The 22,275-nt window shown below is 32.7% G+C and overlaps 3 protein-coding genes across 4 annotated transcripts in view; 1 reads left to right on the top strand and 2 right to left on the bottom strand.

Moving 5' to 3' along the window:
• LOC111001078 (Kv channel-interacting protein 1) overlaps positions 1-9,134 on the bottom strand; it is a 37,697-nt gene extending 28,563 nt beyond the window's left edge. For both annotated transcript variants that reach the window (XM_022270786.2, XM_045633745.1), the window contains exon 1: positions 8,885-9,134. The gene's annotated coding sequence lies outside the window, so the exon portion shown is untranslated. The remainder of the gene's footprint in view (positions 1-8,884) is intronic.
• A 3,328-nt stretch (positions 9,135-12,462) lies between these two features.
• LOC111001079 (vesicle transport protein GOT1B) lies at positions 12,463-16,216 on the bottom strand. The gene is made up of 6 exons (XM_022270787.2): positions 16,036-16,216; positions 15,400-15,491; positions 14,851-15,029; positions 14,378-14,459; positions 13,970-14,008; positions 12,463-12,513 (listed from the first exon to the last, which is right to left on the bottom strand). Exons 1-6 carry the CDS (start codon positions 16,058-16,060, stop codon positions 12,499-12,501), a joined length of 432 nt encoding a protein of 143 aa, XP_022126479.1. The 5' UTR covers positions 16,061-16,216; the 3' UTR covers positions 12,463-12,498.
• A 509-nt stretch (positions 16,217-16,725) lies between these two features.
• On the top strand, positions 16,726-21,818 carry LOC111001075 (interleukin enhancer-binding factor 2 homolog). Its single transcript, XM_022270782.2, has 9 exons — positions 16,726-17,069; positions 17,391-17,519; positions 17,940-18,071; positions 18,229-18,384; positions 18,776-18,868; positions 19,269-19,411; positions 19,644-19,784; positions 20,663-20,832; positions 21,748-21,818. The coding sequence occupies exons 1-9, from the start codon at positions 16,902-16,904 to the stop codon at positions 21,780-21,782; spliced, it is 1,167 nt and encodes a 388-aa protein (XP_022126474.1). The 5' UTR covers positions 16,726-16,901; the 3' UTR covers positions 21,783-21,818.
• The last annotated feature ends 457 nt before the right edge of the window (positions 21,819-22,275 follow it).

The raw sequence follows: 22,275 nt of genomic DNA, 5'->3' as shown, positions 1-22,275 counted from the left end.
TTGTTTAACAATCTTACTTTGTACTTTGTTTTGCCTTATGGGAGTATTCACATAAAACCGGCTTCATCAATTTTTTTAGATAGTACTGGTGACCTCAGAGCTGGTGTTTTCTCGCTCAACGTATTCGTTGCATTCGTATCACAATGCAGCGAGGAAATGCTGCCAGCGATAAAGATTGTGTACCAAACTTTTAAATTTATATTTTTGATTATTATTATAGGTTTAGAATAAAATAACTTTATTTCTAATTACAAAACGATATTTGTTTACTCGAGAAACATAATAATAAAGACTTGTAAGTAATATGTAAAAATAACTAACGTATAATATTAAGGGCCTGTTTCACAATGTATGGATAAAGTGGCAAATAGCTATGCAACACATAAATTTTTTGAAAGATAAAAGTTCCAAATAAGATACTTCGAATTTCATGACGTATAGCGCTATCTGACAGTCGTGAAACGCAAAAATACTATTTATCATACCAATAAGTAACAAATAGCTTATTTGGAACTTATCCGGACATTGTGAAACTGGCCCTAATAGAAGTTAAGAATTATATGAATATACGATATATTTGCGTAATAGAGGCTACTGTACTAGGTTTTTAAATCGCTTAACATTGATACCGTATCCCGTTATTCCATATCACATTCAATTAAACGTACAAATGGCTGGCTGTGGCCTTTCGCCAAGTGAGTCAGCTAGTTCACTTATCTGTTGCATAAATGGAATATTGTGGTGAAATGACACAATTAGCATTCAAACGTAAACTACAATTACGTCATATACGTCGATATTAGAAATTTACTAGAACAATGATATGGAAAAACTCGATTTTTTTTTATATGTAACTTTTGAATATAATCTGTTCTGTCAAACAAATTGACGTAATGACGTGAGTATTGGCGGTATTACCAAACATAGATCTTCGCCTGTTTGTTATAAATGGTAATCATCTTGTTAATCTTGATTTGAGAACTGAGAGTAAATGTAAAATTAGATTCATTTTTTTTGAGGTTCATAAGTGTACATTATGTTACCTATATGAATAAATTAATGTTGACTTTGACTTGACTTTATAGCCCGTAGTACCATTCACTGTTAATATATACAAAATACGCCCTCTTTCTCTTTCACAGGCCCATTATTTTACCACGTTCAAAACTTAACACATTTACTATACCACGACTTCAACAATCTTCATCATCTTCTTAAAGCTATGCTCAAAGATAAACTCTTCTTTTATCTTTTATAATATTTTATAGGGTGTATAGGGTGTTCCCAAATATTTTTACTTGGCCGATCCTCACATTTTTTGTTCAGTCTTTGTTAAGATTTACTTTACATTTTTATTTTGATAATTTGATAATAGTTATGTCCACTATTTACAATTTTATAGTGAGTGTATAGTGCGTGTTTAAGAACTATTGCGAGGCAAGGTCAAATCAATCAATCAAATCAATTGAATCAGCATTAGTCTAACCTCTCTTTCTTCCCAAACTAATAGACTTTCTCCAAATCTTTACGGCTGATAATATTGTGTGCCTTTCCTGGTATGAAGACATTCTAAAGAGGTATGTACTCTGGACTTAGTCTAGTATAAGATTCTGTATCGACGACCACCGAACCGTTCTTTGTGATACTAGTAGTTTAATTGTAAGTCCTATTAAATTTACATCAAGTATCTAAAGTCAAAAGGGGGAAACACTGCCAGTATCTTCGGAACCTCGTCTAAAGGGACTCCTTTTAATAAGATATATATATTAGTTATTATTTTCTTTTGTAACAAAATGCTTGGAAACATGCTGGTCCTGTTTCAAAGGACAATCATGGAGCCTTGACAAAATCAATTGCTGATTTAATTTTACATATTTTTGTTATTTTTTATTACTCTTTAATGTATAATATTCTTTTTTTACTTACAATATAATAATAGACCTCCTTTTAAAAATATATTTTAGTTATTTCATTTTAAGGTTAGTTATTGTTTTCCTTGTTTACTTTTCTATTTATTATACAACCGTTATATTATTATATTTGGAATTTCGATTTGGCAAGACGTCCCTTTAAAAATATATTTCGTTACCTAGTGTGTTGCACTTAACATTTGTGTCACTAACTCATATACACCTCAATTACGTCCACATTAAATATTCTTTCTGTCACTTCATTTGTCATTCTGTAGACGCCATTTATAATTTATACAGATACATGTTAGGGCGGGTCAAGGCGAAGTTATTCAAAACATGTGAGCCTTTTGAGGCATAAGCACCTAATCGCAAATCGTAAACACCAAAGTATCGTTTTGATGCCTTCAATGCAATTCATTCAAGTAATACGCAGAATTAAATTAAAAAAACCATTTATTATTGTAACATAATATACACTTATGAACGTCAAAAAAGAAATATACATAGAATGCTTCTAATTTTACATTTTTTTTATAGAACAGGGGGCAAACGGGCAGGAGGCTCACCTGATTTTAAGTGATACCGCCGCCCATGGACACTCTCAATTCAATGCCAGGTCTCTAATCAAGGGCGTAGAACGGTAGAAAATGGCAGTAAACTCTCCGCCATTCTGTTGAATCTTCTTCTTTTTGGAGGGTTCTTTGATTATATACTATACTTTTCTACATAGCATTGCCTCTGCTTGAAAACGAAATGAGTTTTTGAGGATTCCTACAAAAAACTAATTTCGTGTATTTTTGAGAGCTTTGCTTACTTTTGAGGACGGTGGGGGGGGGGGGGGATAAATTGCAGTTAAACTCGTTCCGTAATTCACGAATAGCCCCCTAAATATAGATAGACAGTTTTAGCTCTATTTTCACATAGACCTGCCGTAGTGCCTTCCATCCTGTTCTTCCAGCTAACGAGCTTAATTTTTGAGCTTGACAAAAACGCTGCACATCTTCGTGACGTTTCCGTAAAAAATTACCCTTATATAAACAAAATCGTAAAATAAAGTCATGACAGATACAGATAGTCAGTACAGATTTTTAAAGTTAAAATTTTAACCAACTAAGTAAGTGTAGGTCTTAGCTACGACACGTAGCGGTCTCTACGGTGTATGTGGTCAATTCGAAATGTAGCCACGCAAGGTCTACGCCGTAGCAATGCGGTTTAGCATAATATATCTAAAATACGTTTTCAGATTGTTCGAATGAGCAGCTTTGGCCTAGTAGCTTCAGCGACTCCCATCCCTTTTTTTTATAGAACAGGGGGCAAACGGGCTGGAGGCTCATCCGAAGTGATACCGCCGCCCATTACCCTGATCCCCGATCACCTACTATTACATCATGACAGTAATCTGAGGCCTAGAACTAAAAAAATATTTTACAATAAATAACAGGAGAGGCTGTTTTAAAAATATATTTTTTAATCCTTTAAATTGAATATGTCCCGCCTAATAGGTTGCGTAATTTAAACACTAGAACTTTCGGTATACAGCTCATACATAATTCCGTTTAATGTTGCATCCTAATTTATCCGTTTGTGGTATGAAATAGCTGTTTCCCTGGGCACGATTTAAGCTTACCATTTGTATATTTTCTGAATTCAACAATATTCATACAATGGAGGCCGTTCAAGTATTGTAAGCAGAGGCGAGGAGGGGGGTCTTTCATTGTCTTATTTGGTGATTACGTCAACAGTAATTATTTGCTTTTATATATATGCAACGTAACATTTTCGAGGATTTCTACAAAACTAAATACGTTATCACTACATAGTATAAAACAAAGTCGCTTCCTCTGTCCCTATGTCCCTTTGTATGCTTAAATCTTTGAAACTACGCAACGGATTTTGATGCGGTTTTTTTAATAGATAGAGTGATTCAAGAGGAAGGTTTATATGAATAATAACATCCATTAAATAGTGAAGAAGTACTGTTATTTTTGAGGTTTCTAATGTGATGTCGTAAATAATTACATTTTTTCTGCTTACATTGCAAACGCAGACTGAACCCTACGAGTTTTATCAAAATAATGTACTAAGTATTGTACACATTGAAAAGGTCTACAGAAAAGTCCGTGATGGTATATGTCGCGTATATTATCGGAGCTTTCCAGCGACGGAAATAACAATACATAATAAAAACCTGCTTTTCATCAGCATTGCCCCCATGCGAAGCTGGGGCGGGTCACTAGTAATATTATAAAACCAAATTGCAGTAAATACGCTTAAGTAATACTTTACATATGTACCTTCTTTTTATTTTACCACTTTGTTCCCGGGATGTGTAAGAAGTAACCAAATGCAAATATCAGTGAAGCAATAAACTATAACTGCCCTGTACTCGGCACAAGTTTTCTTTTCAATATTAATGTCCGAATATTGGATGGTGGCCAGCGCTTTCAAGCAGTTTCTATAGAGCTTCATAATGGCTAGGGTTGTAGCATAGGAAAAATAAAAAATATGGTTGCTACTTGTGGTGACTTGTCGTACTTGAATTCGTGTATGCGGTGATATTAGTTGTTTCTAATACGTATTTGCGTTACATTATTTATAATGAAATAAATAAATAGAAATTTTGATAATTATCAAAGCTTTCATTTATTTGACAATATTCTATAGCCTATGTTAGATAAGGAATTCAGTTTAGCACATGTAGCCTTTTAAACAATTGTTATTATATTAATGTAGATATCGACACTCAACACGAACCACATCATTTGACAACTATTGTCAAATTAAAAGATCATTAAAAGACATCGTATACAAATGTTTAATCTATGTATCTGTTCTGTCAGATGTCAAATGTTTTCGTGACTATAAAAATCATATCAAATATTATAATAAAGAGTATTTATTTGAATAGGCTGCACAAGTGCTGAATTGATTTGAAAATTCTGTTTAATCTGTGTACCGGTATTGTCAGTTTGACAATAGTTGTCAAAAAATCGATAGATGCCAGCCCTAGACATGTCAGACAGTGTGGCATCGCGTTGAAATAACACATGATAACGAGGAAGAGGCTGGCGCCGAATGAAAGAACTGCTCTGTATTTATGATGTTTGTGACCACAGGTATAACTGTCTTTGGTCTAAGGTTAGTTTCGTATTTTCTACATGCCCCGTATTATTTATTTATTTAAGTTAATTTTTAATAAATGATTAATGAAATTTTCTCGCTTGCCTAGTGAATAGTTAGTGTGCCGAACTGCTGAACAGATATCTGGTACGGGGTTCGAATTTTTTTAGAAGAAGAATCTCTGAAAAATGGATTGAGATAGGTAATAACCTACTTACGCCCAAACCCAATAGAAGTTAGTTATCATCGCAACCTCACTTCCCGATAAACGATTAAAGTCACATCACAGCTTCAAACAGTGCTTCAATAATATCTGAACATATGTACAACAATCTCCACGAAATTTTTATGTGAGGTGAGGGTGATAAATTTCTAAAGTCATATTTTCTTGTATATTTTAAGCATGCATGTTATTTTAGGACTTATAAATAAATTAACTTAAGTACAATATGAATTTTTAATTAACTTAAGTAAGTTGGAATATCAATAAAACATTGTGACCAGTTTATATTTAACTAGCGTGATTATTGACTGTTAACAAAACACGCAAGGGCACAGTTCAAATCAAATAAATGTGTTTGACACTAAAGAAATTAAAAATAAAACGTCATAGACAAAAGAATGAAAAAAGAACTCAGCAAGAGCGCATTTTCTGCATTGTTTTTAAATAACACTAAACCCGTGATTAAAGTAATCCAAAGTTAGTGGGTTCGTTTGGCTTTTAGTACACGGAACAAAAAACTATAATAATAAATAAAAATATACAACAAATCTAAACTAAATATAATTAACGCGTTAAAGAAAACAAACTAGTTTCTAATCTTAAAAAACGTAGTAACATTGACCAAATCATGTAGTTGTATTAAATTTAAAAATAGAACACAAATCGAGTTGGCTCACGTTACCACAAAGAATAAACTTTCCCGCCAAAACGACAAACACGCCACAGATTATACAATGAAATATGATAAATGACATCTGATAGCCGTTTAGTATCTGTCACTCTGTGGCGCGACTCGGGTTGCATGAGTTGTTGAATTTTCATTTTTAGCTTCTAAATGGTCTTAAACTTGAATTATATCGTATACTAGCCGTATTATAAGAAACATTTTTGATCATTTATCTTCTGCCTCGTAAATCACTACTTATATATATATTAATTGTGACATTAACAGTACCTAGGATTTTATATTTGTTTAATTTACTTTTTTTTAGTTAGTTTTTGTTCTTTCTTGAACCTGACTTTTTATATGTATGTTTTTGTAAGTAACGAAGTGTAAATAAATAAGTAACGTAGTTTGTAAGGTTGCAGCGGGTAATCTCTGTATCTACAAAACCGAGTTTGAAAATTATATAATTTAAATAATCGTCAAAATTATAAACAGTTTTATTGATTAATTTACGTTTAACCAGAGTTTTGAATTTATTCAGTTATAATAAGAGGTGTGTCTCAACACCCCGCATGCACTGAGACAAGCGATGATAGTAGTGTAAACTTAAATTAAGTGAACAATTAAATCTTTTTTTAAAATTATGTATTACATTGAGGGCATAAGAAATAGCGCAGGGCACAGCAGAAGTTGGTAAACACTTTATGTACCCCAGAGAATCGCTTACTGATGAGGCAGCTACATTACATGATGGGCTCCCGGTCGAGAGGAATAATTAGGGTACATTTAAGTATTTTATTTATACATTAAAACACATTATCAGTTTAAGTGTAAATTATATATAGAAGTAAAACTTCTTTAGGCGTATGAGGGTAAAATTTCTACGGAACGTCACGAATATGTGCAGCGTTTTTGTCGTATAAAAGGGATAGAGCGATTGAGACCGATTCAGAGGGAGTGAGAAAGGGAGATAGCGAAAAAATACAAGCTATTAGTTGATGTATTCGTTTAGTAGGTATATATTAGAACTTTTGATGGAAGTTCTGTCACATAACGTATTGTGCGGTAATCGCAGATCTTTTATTTATTAAAGTATTGTTATTAGCACGTATGTAAACAATATAGATATATACAAGTACATCTATTGGAGCTTTTACCTTAGTAATAATTCATTTACAAAGAAGGTTCACTTTTGACATGTGTACTTTGTACACACGCACTTCTTTATTAATTTATTCTTGTTTTCTTAATAATCTTTATAATCACATATAGGATAGCAAACTTTTATTTAATCTTTTTGTTCTTGTATTTAAAAATATTCAAAATATTGTCAATATATTTTTAAAACAGGTGTTCTTTTTTTAAATATACAGTTAAACTTCATAAGTTTTCGAATTTCGAAATCATTCGAAATTTAAAATCCAGTTGACACATCACTCCATTTTCAAAAGCACTTCGAAGTTTTATTCTTTTTTTAAACCTTTTCCAATACACTCGATGGAGTGCCATCGACGCTTCATCACGTGTGGTCGTTTAATGGGGCTTTTATCTAATAATTAAAAAAAAAGTCAGTTCAGAGTCTAGACAGCCCTTTGACTCCTATATGTTATTTAATGCAAAGTGTTCGAGACTTCAGCTGACGCCCGAACCCAATAATTAAGCCACAATCTCAGATTGTTTTCAATCCGAGATTGTGAACCCTACGAGGACAATCCATTTAGCGACGGATAGAATGCAATCTCTTCGCTCTTTACACTCATATTTTATAATAAAGTTAATAAAATCGTACAAATAATATGAAAATATACATGTGTATGTTTAAAACGTATCAAAAAGAGCTTCAATTATTTTAAAATCTTAAGATAGGATATTGATGAACTGTAATTATCAAACAAATGTCTATCCACATACACCGGTCCGACCTACCATGGATATCTTGTATCGACAGATGGCTATGACAATCCTTCGATTGGTTATTGGCACACTTTTATCAATATTTGGATTTATATGTGTATCTCAGATGGTGAAAAATGGATTGAGATAGGTTATTGGGTTTGGGCGTAAATTGGCTTTGAATGGACTTTATATGTGCGCATTTTATCGTTCGTATGAAGGAAAACATCGTTAGGAAATTAGCTTGCCAGTTAATAAGAGGCAAACAGCTCATCTGATGCTAAGTAATACCACTGTCCATGGACACTCGCAAGAAGGCGTTGCTGGCCTATGACTTAGTACGCTATTTTCTTGAAGGACCCTAAGACGAATTGGTTCGGAAATACCTCAGTGGGCAGCTGGTTCCACAAAGTGGTGGTGCGCGGCAAAAACTGCCTTGAAAAACGCTCAAGTCGACAACAAACGGACGTCGAGGTGATAATCATAAAACTGATTACTGAGGCCCAGACCTCAAAAAGTTGTACTGGCTCTGATTTATTATTTTACTTACAATATCATAAAAATACTTTAACGTTTAAAATGTTTCGCTGTTTACCAAAGAACTGTTTTTATTTAATTAAAATATACAATTTTAACTGTAGATTTTTTTAGAACAGGTGGCAAGGATCGTGATAAGTGATTCCACCCATGGACACTCATTGTCAGGTTTGTGCGGCCTTTTAAAATCATAACTCTTTAAGTAATTTATTTATTGAGAAAAAAAATCACATTAATTTAAATTAATAATATCACCAGCTTTATAAGTGTTCTTATAAATAATAATAATTAATTTCGATGAATTTGCATATTATATAAAGCTTTGTAAAGGGCATCTATATTTAGCCACGGACAGAGTAAATATGATTTCTGTACCCATCGTAGCAGAAAGGTTTAAAAAAATACATTTAATTAGTTATATATTTTTTAATTAAAAAATGATTTGTTTTCGCAGTCGATTTTGCTTGATTACACTAATAAATTAGCGAAAAATATTTCAATGATTTAGAAACGTAAATTCTACAAACCTACCTTTAAAAACCAAAGAACACTTCAACAGTAAAATCACACAATTTAATACGAAATTAATTACACAACATAATAACTCGAGAAATTTCGCGCGATAGTCCGTAGTTTGCAACGTTTCAACACTGTGTATCGCATTTATAATAATATATTTTACATGTAATAGAAATAACGGACATAAATTAATCCATTTATCGATTTATTTTAGTAACACCCTTACGCGCGTCAATCTCAGCCCGGGACGGGCGGTAACTGGGCTCTGACAACTCGAGTGCTGCCATCTAAATTATCGATGCGCAGCTGTCAAAATTCACAGCCATAGACGCGTTTCATTTTAATTTACATTTGGAGTTTATGCTTTTTTAATATAGTCTACCTGTTGAATATAAAAACATTTTGAGACTTTTTGGAGATATTGATTTGAATGGAAATAAAATGTCATTAGAATTAAAATAGTCCGTGGTTCGATGTTGCATGTTAATAGTCGGTGTTTGCATGAAATATTATTATGCTGAGATTTCCATTAAAATCACTAAGCACGGAGCACAGACACGGAAATGTTTAATTACTTATTAGCAAGGGTGTGAAAGTTATTCCAACATAGTTTTAATTAAATTAAATGAGGTTCGTACCGTTTGTTGCATAATTTAACGATCGCAACTGACGAATACTTTTAGAACTTGTAATAATGAAATTACATTATTATTCTTTCTTATTATTAGTTTCAAATTGAATTATCATTGGGTCAACACTAATTATGCCGATAGTTAATTTATTAGCAGCAGAAGTATAATTTTGTGTTCTAAAGAATTTATTGCTTCAAACAAATCCACGTTCTAATTTCACTGTTAACTTTTTTAGTATAATAAAATTATTCTTTTATTTGTGCTTATTGATAATAATATTCCCAGCCAAGAGATCAGTAGACGTAGTACGAGTATAGCAAATCGCTTTAACTTTTGGTAAATAATATATCCGATCGCGGCTTTTTAAAGAATACCACGCTTTTATAGTATACAAAACTCTGCTGCTACGAGTGCTTCCTTATAGTTGAGAAACCTGGGCATGCATCAGGACGGACGAGCTTGCGCTATTTATTTAAATATAATATTTCATAATAAAAAAATAAAAAATAAATAATAAGAATATTGAATTAAATATCATTTATTATTTAATAATATTTAAATATAATTTGAATATCTTTATTAAATATTAATTTACCGGTGATAAAAATAATAATATTTAATTATTTTATTATTTATTTCGAGCGGAATATTCTTCGGAAGAATCTTCGGCCCTGTTTGCGACGCCTAGTTTTTGGCGTATATTTCAATGAAGAATATTCTTGACTAATATTGAAATTCTATTTTATTTAATTGCCCCAGCTTCGCACGGGTGCAATGCTGATGAAAAGCAGGTTTTTATTATGTATTGTTATTTCCGTCGCTGGAAAGCTCCGATAATATACGCGACATATACCATATAGACATATACCATCACGGACTTTTCTGTAGACCTTTTCAATGTGTACAATACTTAGTACATTATTTTGATAAAACTCGTAGGGTTCAGCCTGCGTTTGCAATGTAAGCGGAAAAAATGTAATTATTTACGACATCACATTAGAAACCTCAAAAATAACTGTACTTCTCCACTATTTAATGGATGTTATTATACATATAAACCTTCCTCTTGAATCACTCTATCTATTAAAAAAAACCGCATCGTCAATCAATCCGTTGCGTAGTTTCAAAGACTTAAGCATACAAAGGGACATAGGGACAGAGAAAGCGACTTTGTTTTATACTATGTAGTGATGGTAAAGTGAAATTCATAAAATGCAACCGCCAAACTTTTAAAATCTGTTTTTATTGTCTATTTTTAATTATTATTGTTATTCTGAGGATGTGCAATTATTTAATCACCAACCAAAATCATTAATCCAAACCGTCCAAAATTCGCAATATTAGCGCGTTTAACAAATTCAAAAAGGCATTAAAGATGCATGTTAGAGTGAAAAGTAAATTAACCAATGAAGCTTTTTATAAATGTGACGAATTCTTAAATGATCCTTATCCTTGGGATTGATTTGCTCCAGTTCAAACAATTTGTATTAAAAACTTGGCGATTGAAAAGAGTGGCGGAAAGTTTCTTGCCCGCTCTACGCCCTTGACTTGCGAACTGGTAGAAAATGTAAATGTTATACCTATATCAATAAAGATATTTTGATTTTTATCGCGTGTCACGTTTCACTTGAAACTGGCATAGAGTCAAAACTGACCAACTAATACTGCTCTTTAATCAAAATTATTCTAACTGTATCAGAACAGTATACTTAACGTTTCAACGGTTCCACTAGAATCCGCATCTTTTATATTCTTGAAGTGAAATAATTTTTTAGCTTCTTATACTAGACCAATTATAAATAATGAATATTTCTTGGAATCACCATGGATTCAAAACTTCAGTGGTCCCCTCATATCAACGGATTGGCGAAGAGTTTTGCAGCTTACGCGGTTAAAAAAAATCGATCACTGACTGATGTCGATACAGCTAGACTTGTTTATTTTAGTTACTTTCACAGCTTAATTACTTATGGCTTATTATTATGGGGTCATGCTGCAGAAGAGAGCTATTCGTGCAAACTATAATTTAAAATATAGGGAATCTCCGAGAGATAAATTCAAGGAAATGAATATTATACTTACCTTTCCCTCGCAATATAATATCTATGAAAATATTGTTTGTTTACAAAAATTGTGATAAGTTTACTAGAATAGAACATACGCACAATGTTAATACTCGGAGCAAACGCAGGCTGCAATTTCGCCATACCAGACTATATAAAAGTTAGTAATTCTTTTTTGGGAAAGGGGACACTCTTCTTTGATAAAATCCCAGAGGCTCTTTTATTTCTGCCTTTTAATAAATTTAAGGAATGTTTTAAAGAAAAGCTGTGTAAAAAGGCTTACTATAAAGTTAGCGATTATCTACTTAGTTGATAATCGCTAGGGACTAGTGAATGGGCCTGGGACTAGTGCTGTGCAGGCTACTTCTAATAAATTTGCTATGTTTGTTTTAAAATAAGTATTGTTTGATGATTTGCTTTTCTAAAAGAGTACCGAGAGTTTTTTACGCCGGCTTTTTCTCTCGGCCTACACCCTCTGTCTTCTTTGCCGATGAGTAGGGATGCCTACAGGTTCAAATTTAATGTCGTGAAATAAGTGATACCTTGATGATCTTATGTTCAAAAATAAACGTATTTTATTCATTTTTTTAGCGTCGTTGTAAACTTTTTTTTGGAACGGGTAAAAAATGTTAACATTTTCCGTTCCTCGCATCATGTTTGTGTACGATAGCGCAATAAATAAATATTGTATTCGAACACATAAATGATAGTATTTTTATACTGATAATTATCAGTATTAAAGTACGAATTCGTACAAAATTATTCCCGAACAATTACGCTTAGTGTTTCATTTCCCTGGATATGGCTGCCTGGAAGAGATCGCTTTATAATACTTTTTGACTCTTTAAATTATTTTATTTGATTGTTTTAACAAAATATATAAATAAAACAATAATATTGATTTAATTTTTATTGCAATCTTCAACAGGAACTATAGACCTCCATCCTAAAAACACATTTATTTTAGAATAAATTAATCTTCAAAATCCACTAAAATCTATGGTAAAGTCAGTTCGACATTATGTACATTACATAATCCGATGTTGGATTAAATAATTAACTGAGCGCCAAACTTAAATAAGTACTTATAATCAAAAACAGATGTCGCGAACATATGTTAGTTAATGCTAAAATTTATGTAATTTAAACTATAAATCATAAAATGTTAAATAACATTAGTAATTAGGTTACAATTACGATAAAAGTATGCTGACTTTTGTTGAGCGCCATTATTGACCAGCTGTCTGCGTCTATTATAAGTGACAATTGACATCCCAGTTGGCGCCATTACCACACATTTGGCGCGCTATTATTACGCTGAGCATGAGCTAACCCAACATCCGCGACATCTGTTTTTAGTTATTTCGAAAGTCGAAAGATTTGTTATGTTTACTGACTATCTGCCAATTATTATTTGCACCGTTTAAACAGTATTTAACTTTGTTTTAATTTCATCGTAAACAGAACGGACAATACTTAAAATAGTGTAAGCTAGTTAATAGTTAAAATAGTGACTGATACAATCTTATTTATTTTAATCTTCCCGCCTATAGGGGCAGCAGAGACCACGAATGCCCAATTGCCACGGTTCTCTATCTCTTGTCTTTAATGATACTGACCAAGCATAACATAGTATTGGAAGGTTGGCCTGTCCCTTCTCTAGTGGTCCAGGTAAGAATAGGCCTGCCCAACCAACCCACTTATAAACTGCTTCTCATACGTTCTACATGTAATACTTCTTAAAAAGTAAACAAACCCTATTTTCTGTCTGCTATAATCTATTGGTTAACCTTACTATATTTACGACTCCCATAAGTAAAAAATGTACCTTAAGTATTTTGAAATAATCATAAATCTCATGATTTAAGTTCAGACTTAAACACTTTTCACTTGGGCCAAGCTGAAGGCTCTATCAACATTTTCTAATATTAATTTATTCAATTAATGCCTGTTATATGTGTATATTGTCCATCACCGGTGAAACTTAAAAAATTAGAACTAATAACTAATTATAAAAATTATTTATATTGCTAAACTAAATACTAGTGTGGCATTTTTGTGATTTTCATTGGTAATTTGAAAACTTCACCAGAAAGCGAACCCAGGAATGTGTTTACTACGGAGATATATTATTTATTGTCAAAATTACTGACATAATATGGAATTAAATATTCACTAAATCATACTTGTTTTTAGTTCTTGACTTATTATACCCTAATACAAAAATGTTTTGTAATACCTCGGGTAAGAGCATGTTCATCAATGCTCACAAAAAAATTAAACTAATTAAGTAAACTATTTAATCCTCCAAAATTAAAAACATATACACATTAAAAAGTATATTTTACAAACGCATTCACACATTCACGATACAGTCTTTCGGTATGGCAACATTATCATACCATATTTCTGCCGTTGTCACCTGCTATCCGGTTGACAATCTGTAAAGAAAACAATTGTTAATATAATAAAAAAATTATTACTACAACACTGACTTAACATATATATATTTGTATGACTTCATTCATTTGATTAATTTGCATACATATTATTTATTTATTTATGTATTAACACTTCGTTGCATTACATAAAAGAAAAAAATATATTAGTGAATGAATATGAAAGACTTTCCTCATGTCAGGGGTGTTAAAATACCACTTTCTTCAAATCTCAACTCACTGGGAGTAATTATCAGACATACAGTACAACTAATAAATGCTTTGGCAACAGAAAACAATTGCTAAATTCATCCTGTATTACATTAAATTTATAAGCATACAAAATTGGCAGAATTAGTTCAAAAACATTACCCCTCCTATGATCGGTAGACTAAGTAGTGAACCAACAACTGGCACCATTCTGAGGAAGTTTACTGCGGCAGGTAGGAAACCCCTGAAAATATACAACAGAAATTCAAAACAAAGCTAAAATAAATACAGACAAATAACTATTAATTAAGTATGCGTGAATTTCTAAAATGGTAATATTTTTTGTTATGTTTTTATTTATAGTTACTGTTCCAGAAGACCTAGTCAAATCACGACGGCATTTAAAAGGTTTTTAAAAAATAAGAAACTTTCAATAAAGTATGCTAATGTGTATTAGAAATAATACAACTGTTATTTTAAACTGTAGTCGATATTAGAATTCTATTTAAAGGGTGGTTGATGTTAGACTGCAGTTAAAATTAACATTAGTTGGCTTCAACATTTATAACAGAAATAATTTTAACAACTAACCAATTTCCAATTAGACACTATTTTATAAATAAAATCATGCTTACCTAAATAGTAATAAAAACCCGTATATTTCAGCAATCATGCCAAACACTGGCCATCCCAGCAAAACAACTGTAATGCCCCCAAAGAAAGCAATAGATGCTTTAATCTTATGCCTTTGGAAGAAGAAGAAAAATGTCCTTTGTAGCCCGATAACACATGCAAGACCACTTATAAATAAAATCTGAAAAATAAAAATTAGTTATAAAAGTAAAAAAAAATCCAAACCAGTATAGCTTTTGTCTAAAAGTTAAACGGTAATTATTTGTAGCAGATTGAAGAATCAAAGACTATAAGAAGAGTTGAAGAGATCCTAATAAACAACTATTAAAGGTGATACTATAAATAATAATCAACAGATTTTTACAAAGATTTTAATTTATAAGCTAAACTTAATTATATATTGATAAATAAAATATTATAGGCTAACATAAAATAAAAGCTATTTAAGTTAAGAATTTATAGTTCAGTCCATTATTATGACCTATATGAACATTAGAGAACATTTGTCTAAAAATGTAAAAAGCCAAGTTAAGGAAAAATTTAACACTTACATTTCCAATAGCCAGAAGCCCCTTATCAAATAATAATAATACTCCAAGGAATAGAAACGTCATACCAAACCCAGCCAGACCAACACCTATCTCTGTAATTGCAGAAAATTTATTACAGAAGGCATAAATATAAAAACATTTATATTATTTAGTTCACCTTAAGCTTGACATGATTGAGCCTTGTGCCTCACACGATTAGTGATAACTTGGTTTACCAAGAAACCAAGTTATCACTAATCATGTGTGGCTTAGAAATAAACAAAAAATAAAGTAAATCTATCAGACATCACTTTGATTAGGTAGTGGTTAGTAAATCCAGAAATAAAGCTTTAATGGCATTGTATGGGTCTTTCTTTTCAATTAAAAAAATATTTTTCTATATGTAGTTTCTAGTCTGTTATAATAAATTATAATTGAATCAATTTGAATAACTTGCATGAGGGCAATAATTGGGTCAACTACCCAGAATTTTAATTTTTTCATAACAAACATTAATGACACAAACGATTAGAATACATTTAACTTATCCATATGTACCTCAAACATGCCATTGTATAAGTTTACTAATAAATGAACACCTAAATATACAAAAAATCCTTTGGCATAACCATACGTTAAAAAGGCTCAATTGCTTACTTTGTGTATCAGATATCTCAATCATGTTGATAGTTGTATATTCCTAATGATTGTAAAAACAATTTCTAATACTTATTTTACATTAATCATTTGTAGTTATTTAAATATGAGATAAAATACAAATCTCTAACAAACTACTCCACGTCATTGTGAAACGTTAACTGTCATCGTGGTTCGAATCACTATTCACCAATCACCATTGCCGTTGACACTTCACATGATATTTGATTTAAAGAGTTATTACGTAGTTCAGTTACAATTTACATACTGTATCACACAGCATATAATTGCTACTCAAGAATGACAATTGACTCTGTAGCGTATCGTAGATACGCACTAAAATGTACATACTATATAGTGTAGTATTTTCTATACGATTTTGATGTATGTGGCAATATAAATACAGGACACTAAGAAAAGAAGAAAACAGACGTCACTTAGAATAGACTTTTAAGACGAGTGAGCATGTATTTTTTACTTTGAGCGTTTCTATTAGAATATAAATTAATTACCGTTGTTTGTGAAGAAATATATCAATTTAACAAAGATAAAATAGGTTGTGATTTATAAATATAGAACATCCCATAAATGGTGACCCCGACGTGATATGATCCCATAACTCTTCACTCATGTCATATACTGTGGCTGACACTTGACAGTCAATGACATTGATGTACATTTATCAAACTTTCAAAAGAGCGTCTGTGTTTCCAATATATAAATTTTAGATTTTGCTGTTTTCAAATACAAAATTTTCTATTCCTAACAATTATTGTACATCAGAGAACCTAGTATTTAGTTTTTGTACGTTTATACATAAAAGTGTTTATGCAAATTAAGATATTAAAATAGGGATTAGTGAAACAATGGTTCGCGGCGGCAGGGGCCGAGGTATGCCTGGACGTGGTGGAATGGGTCGTCCGCCCTTCAATAGGCCCCGAGTTATGATGCTAAGGCCTCCTTTCGATCTAATCCTTGCTGAGCCCGCTTTCCCTAGATGTAAACCGGCCCCTGATGATTCAGCCTTAACACAGGTTAGCCAAACTAGGTTATAGCGTAACTATATTAAATTGCCACTACTTACGAATAAGTATTTTTCACCTGTAATGTCAGTACTACCATTGTATCACATATAAATATGGTTATATACCAAAAACAATCTTACAATATAATGTATATTATACATCAATAATTCAACTTCAATTCTTTAACTAGCCAAGCATCTGAATTCAGAAATACAAGTGTATTGTGGGTAAATAAGGTACCAGAATGAATCTGTTTCATTTAAGTTATAGAAGTAATTTATGTAGTGTTTAAAAAATATATATTTATTTGCAAAATTTTACATGTTTTAGGCTCTTTTGAAGAGGCATGCAGAGCTATGCCCTACACCAGCTGAGCAGGCTGCTGTCTTGAGTCTTGTCACAAAATTACAGACAGTTCTTGATAATTTAGTGGTTGCTCCTGGGGACTTTGCTGCTTGTGTAAGTTATAAATAATATCTTTAATACCAAAATTTCTCTAAAGTTTAATGTGCATTTGGCTTACACTGTCCAGTGTCAACTGGCTACCATTCCTTGATTACTGTCGCTGCTTAATGGGTTTCTCAACTCTTCGTCAGAGAGCAACCTATTTGGTAAGCATATGGCGCTGCTATACTCTGATTTGAGGGTATACTTGGAGTGTATTAGATGTTAGCATCTACTGTGTTTTATGTTTTTTTATACTTATATATTTTAGTTTATTTAGAGTATGATTTTGGCCATGTATCCGGCTGTAATTGAATAAATAAATAAATATAACATTTAAAGTAACCTTTATTCTTAATAGTATTGAAAAATTAGATAATTGTTAATTATCTTGTCATTTGTGTTAAAGCTGATTTAGTTTATGATACTTTGCAGCAACTGGAGGAAGTGCGACAAGTGGGTTCATATAAAAAAGGTACAATGATGGCAGGCAAGAATGTTGCAGATATTGTAGTTATTATGAAAACTTTACCTACCAAAGAAGCTGTTGAAGGACTATCCAATAAGGTAACTTGTTTATATTTGTGATTCTTATCTGTAGTCATTTGAGTTTCTAGGATTTTCCCAAGCTCGTTACAGTATTTTATACGGAAATGTACTTTTATTAAACATAATTACTACTAAAAGCCTTCTTTTCTATGTGTATTGTTAATTAATGTTTTAGGTGAATGAGGAAGTAAACAAACTGATGAGAGCTGAAGGTCTGGGTAATGTGTCGAGTGCATGTCACGAGCGAGGGTTTACGGTCACAGCGGCAAGTAGTGCTGTTCGAGTGTTGGTTACTACGCTGCATCATAACTTAAGGAAACTGGAGCCTGAGGTAATCTGAAACTTTTTGCTGGTCTGATGTGAAGTACTGCTCCCCATAGACACTCATATTCACAGAGGGCTCACAAGTGCGTTGCTGGCCTTTCATTTCTTGTAACAAATCAAGGATAGCTATGCTTGTCAGAATTCCAAGCTGACCTGTGAAGGCCTTTAAAGCTAATTAAAAAAAATCTGTTTAATACATTATTATCATTCACTTGTCAAGTGTTCAACAGTTATACACTGTTCAAATAAGACAGACAAAGAAATTATTAACAAGCATCTTAACTCATTGTTGACTACTACTGTATAAAAATATTTTTAGTTATGTATTTTTTCAGCCAAGTTTTTAACACTACTCTCAATAGGTGCATTGTGTGTGTTAAATTTTTAAATATTTTCAGGTCCACTTGGAGTATAAAGTAATTAGCAGCCATTTGGCAGCGATCAGACACAGCCGGTGGTTTGAGGAGAATGCACATCATTCATCAATTAAGGTACATTTTTATCAAGAAAATGGAGAGATATTTAGTGATTTGACATTAGGCAGGTCATGAGTAAAGAAGTGATTTGACTAAAGTAGGTAATTAGTCAAAAGATATATGGAGGTCAATAGTACAGAAGCTGATTTGATCTAAACCCAGGTGTAATTAAAACTGAAGCTGATTTGACTATATAGAATTAGAGGACAGAAGCTCATGATTTTGGACTTCAATAGTACAGAACCTGGTTTGACCCAAACCAATATTATCTTGAAAAGAGAAGCTCATTATAAAGAGGTCAATGGTACCGGATGTACAGAATCTGATTTGACTCAGCCTAGCAACTGTCTTGTTCTATTATAATGAGACAATTATTTTGTTACCATGGTAATGTCAAGAACTCAAATGTTTCCAGGTCTTAATCCGCCTACTTCGCGACATGTGCTCTCGCCACTCCGGCCTCGAGCCCCTGACCCCCTGGATGATAGATCTCTTAGCCCACCACTGCATCATGAACAACCCGGCACGACAGGTTCTGCCTATCAATGTGGCTTTCAGGTAAGAAATTTGAATTCTTCAAAGTACTGGATTTAAACGCGTAATTTTCAGACATAATTTAATGTACCAATGATTTGCTATAGTCCTACCCTAATTGTGGTATAGAGCAGTGTTGCAAAAAACTCTCTTAGTACCAAATTAGCATGGTCACGGCATGCACTGTCACCTGCATGGTCACGATATGCTTTGTCACCTGCATGGTCACAACATGATCAAGTGTTATAATCAACAGGCGTGCCCTATCCCTCCTTGCTGGTGGGTTGTTCCTGCCGGGGTGCGCGGGTTTGCCAGACCCGTGCGAGGCGGCACATGCCCGGGCACACACGGCGTTGGATCTACCTGCGCAAGATCATGCAGCGGCGACTGCGCAGACGTGAGTATATTTTTTTTGTTTATAGTTTTATTAGGAAAATAAAATAATAAAAAAAAGCCCAAAACATTTGTACTGAAAGTAGACAGAGTGATAAATTCTTTAAAATGAGTTTTTTTAATGTATAACTCAATTTAGTCGATAATTGTTAAAAACGAAATATGAACTAAACTACTGAACCGATATCAATGAAATTTGTACACCGTGTGCAGTTTGATCTAACTTAAAAGCTGCTAATATTGCGGGTATAAATTGAGCTTACATCTCAATTTATACCCGCAATATTATTTGATTTGCAAATTATTTGTTTATTATTTGATACAATTCCAACAGATGGCGCTGTGTTAAAAGTACCAACGTTTCACATAAGTTCTCCTACCGTTTCCCTTGAATAGTTTATTACTATGTAATATAACAAAAACCTTTCCCACAGCAACGCTTGTAACAATATAACCTATAAAAATATAGGTGTAAAAATTTGTTTACAAGCATGTTGCGTCATAGGGTCGATGCGACGCCATATTGTCTAAAGCGGTTTGGTGTGAAATTATTAATTTGTGTAGGTTCTATAGTCGTTAATATATATATGTATATATTTATTTATTTGGCGAATATGTAGTTTAATGAAAATATTAATCATACGTCAGTCACTAGTTTCATGAAAATATTAATCATACGTCAGTCACGTGACTCAACGCCCACAGATTAGTCGAACGATGACGTAACATGCTTGTAAATAATGTATACGCCTGATTCTAATGTTTTCTTGAATATTATCTTCAAAATTGGATCGATACGAAATTTGTTTACAAGCATGTTACGTCATAGGGTGCGACGCCATCTTGTTTTGGCTTTTTTTTAAATATTAATAAAATATTCAGCCTCCTCCGTGTGGTCGCTCGTGGTGGTCACCGATACGTGCTTGGCCTGCAGGCGTTCGAAGGTGGAAAGGATATATCCACCGAGATCACAGTATGGGACGGTGTGGTGGTGTCGCCCCTTGCCCCAGCGTACCACGAAACGCCGGAGCCGATGGACACAGACGACAAAGGTAGTGATGAGGAGAATGGATATATTTTTTTTGAACGGGAACGGAGAGAAGGCTTATATAGGTGATACCGCCCATGGGCACTCTCAATGCCAAAGGGCTCGCGAGTGCGTTGGCGGCCTTTTAATAAATGATACTGAACAGGGACCAAAACTAGCAGTAGACTCATCTAAACCTAATTGATACCAACCATAGACAATCGCTATACCAGAGGACTTCAATGGGGTTTTTTAATCACAATCCAACTCGGTCTATATATCTTAATATATATAAATCTCCTGTCACGATGTTTGTCTGCGATGGACTCCTAAACTACTTAACCGATTTTAAATAAAATTGGCACACCATGAGCAGTCTGGTCCAACTTAAGAGATAGGATAGCTTAGATCTTTAATTATAGTCGCAATTTTATTTCATTGCAAATTATTTGTAAATTTTTACTCAACCAAATATATGTGAAGACAAAGGGACATAGTTACAGAAACAGAGTCTGTTATTTCATTTAAAAATAATTATTTTAATCGAATTCCTAATTCAAATCCGTAGTAATTTTAATAAAAATCTTTTTATGTCAAGTGTCAAGCCAAAATTCGCGCCTTTTTCCACAGACACACTCCATTACTATTAATACATCAGTTTTGACACATGACAGTTAACAATTTAAAAAAAATTAATTACAGTAATCCACTGATTTATGAAATATTAATAATAACTTTCCGTTTTCCGTTCTCCATATAACGCGGTATTCTCCCCTATAACGCGATTTATCAAGTTAACTTCAATTCCACAATTAAGCGTACCTTTGCATGTTTAAATTGTTATATAAAAAAAAAATTCGTGTTCCTTTTGTATCAAACAATTTTATAACACGATTTCTTGGTTCGTTATACATATGTATAATATTCGATTTTTTTTCAGAGGAAGACGGAGCACAAGATGGCGTTGCTGCATAAGTGTGAATTTATAAAATAATATATTTAAGTATATGATTGGTTTTTTATTAATCCCCTTACGTACTTTCTTACCAATTCAATGATCAGCCATGATAAATGGGCTAGTGGCTGATGTACCTAGCTAATAAGAGTTTAAAATTTGTAGTCAAAAGCCCATTGATTTGAAGTCCCACTAGATGGCGCCATAACAACATTTGTATGTACAGTCAAACCTGGATAAGCGAGAGTTCAAGGAAGCACAATCTCATTCTCGCTTATAGAGGTTTCTCACTAACCCGAGTTTCTCGCTAATGCAGGTACATGTATAGCGTTTCTCTCTTATAGAGGTAATCAGCAATAACAAGACATAATAATATATTCATGCACTATGTAATTTTATTTTATTTAGAACTTATTTACACTTAAAAAATCCGTCAATTTCGTTTGGGTTTCTGTTTTTGTATTTTGAATGTTTTTCGCTAAATCATAAATTTTGTCGAATATTGCTTGATCA

Source organism: Pieris rapae, chromosome 24 (assembly GCF_905147795.1).
Source record: "Pieris rapae chromosome 24, ilPieRapa1.1, whole genome shotgun sequence".
Classification (NCBI taxonomy): domain Eukaryota; kingdom Metazoa; phylum Arthropoda; class Insecta; order Lepidoptera; family Pieridae; genus Pieris; species Pieris rapae.
The sequence above is the reverse complement of the archived record's forward strand: the minus strand, read 5'-3'. Positions and strand labels throughout refer to the sequence as shown.